At 55.4% G+C, this 1,751-nt stretch overlaps 1 protein-coding gene across 1 annotated transcript in view; it reads right to left on the reverse strand.

Moving 5' to 3' along the window:
- The window catches only part of SYNGR3 (synaptogyrin 3), a gene marked incomplete at its 5' end in the record, with an annotated part of 11,638 nt that extends 11,040 nt beyond the window's left edge, over positions 1-598 (reverse strand). Inside the window, one exon of the mRNA XM_010290503.1 lies at positions 517-598. Within this exon, the coding sequence (XP_010288805.1) occupies positions 517-598 (82 nt within the window). The remainder of the gene's footprint in view (positions 1-516) is intronic.
- Between the last annotated feature and the right edge of the window lie 1,153 nt (positions 599-1,751).

Consider the following 1,751-nt stretch of genomic DNA (forward strand, 5'->3'; position numbering starts at 1 on the left):
GCAGCCGGTGGCCTTTGCAAAGTCACCCGTATCTCACGGCTGATGCCCGGCTGTGAGCCACCTCCTACAGCCCCGCGCCCCCCGAAGCGCAGCCCCCGAAGAGCTGGGGGAAACGGGGCAGAAGCCACTATGAGCAAACCACTCAGAAAGCTCTAACTACTCCTCAACATAATGTCGTGGTAGACATTTTCTTCCAAACACTGGCCAAACGTCTCACTCCTGCCTGCCCTGAAGGATGTCATTCAGATTTCTCTCCAAACTCCTTCCCACGCTGGGGTGAACCTGGGCCAGAGCTTCTCCTGCCTGAAGCTACTCACAAATGCAAGTGTCCCATTAGCAAACACATCTCAGACCATCTCCACTAAGTCTCCTCCAAACTGGAGAACAAAGAACAGGATCTGCAAGGGACTGAGCAACTAGAATGTAAAGGGATTGGTGAGGAATTTTTTTTTTCTCTGTCGGGTGTCATCTGAAATAAATGATGAGCAGAAGCAGAGTCTCTGGAGTACATCCTACCTCAGGTGTGTAGGAGCTCCTGCAAGCAGCCACCCCAGCACCCCAAGCTTGGGACTTTGCCACCAGCTTCTCATGCTGACACCTGCAAGCACATGATGGATGAGCCGGTTGCGCCATGCTCACTCCCGCCTCCAGAAACCCACCAGCAGGACAACTGAGGGCAGGGTTCATCTTTAAACCCTTTTAGCCAGCAGCTCTGTGGGTGACAGCGGACTCCTATTGCTTCTAGCACTTAAAATTCAGGCCAGCAGTGAGCTGGCCTGCGTCAGGTGGTGGAGATGCTCTGAAACCTGCTTGCTAATTTAGCTGGCACCCGAGGATGTGCAGGAGGAACAACACGTTGCATCCAGCCTGGAGACCCCCACGCTGCCATGTGACAAGGCTGCAGGGAATCACGCAGCCAGGCTCTCCCGAAACGCTCCGTCACTGGATGGAAATGACCGCAGAGCAGAGCTCCCCCGACGCCTGGCACCGCTGTCGGCAGGGGCCGGAGAGGGCGGCTGTCCTGCCCGGCACGGCCGCTCAGCCAGGAGCGGGCGACGTCCCACAAAATCCCCCAGGGATTCGGCTGCAGGTCCCGGCTGCAGCTCTTTGGGGCTCTTTCCATCAAAACACCTCATGTACCCCCATCACTGCCCCAGACCCCCACCTGCTCTGCGCCGGCCCCTTCCCTCCACGGCCTGCTTAGCTGAGGGAAGCATGCGTCCTGCCTGGCAGCAGGAGCGGGTTTCTGCCCTGGAAATGCTCCTCAGCCCCAGGAATTAGCCTGTCCTTGAACGACACCCTCTGGGCTTCTAAATGTGCATCTGCAAAATTCAGGTGCAACCCTTTATGTCTTCTGGAGTGCTAACGGGATAGAAAGCAGACCTCAAAGTCCCGCAGACCTCTCCACGGCTGGCACAGGGCGATAATCAGATCTTCCTCCTCTCTGAATTTACCCACTGTTGGGGTCCTGCTTCCATCCATCCCCAGCTCTCTCAGCTCCGAGCACCAGCCACGAGCTTGGCAACCCGAGCCACCCGCTTGCTTTTGCACCCTCTTCCTCGCTTGTGCCACACTTACGGAGCGCTGGGCTGTCACACCACGACGGGCGCATCATCATCATCATGCAAAGAACAAGAGGGTTGCATTGTAAGAAAGAAACAACAACAAACAGTAATAATAATTTTCCCAGTGCTTTGGCAGCAGCTGTAATATCAGCAGTTGTAAAAATCTGTTCATAAATAATGCAAAAT

The sequence above is a fragment of the Phaethon lepturus genome, unplaced genomic scaffold, assembly GCF_000687285.1.
Source record: "Phaethon lepturus isolate BGI_N335 unplaced genomic scaffold, ASM68728v1 scaffold21007, whole genome shotgun sequence".
In the NCBI taxonomy this organism is placed as follows: Eukaryota; Metazoa; Chordata; class Aves; order Phaethontiformes; family Phaethontidae; genus Phaethon; species Phaethon lepturus.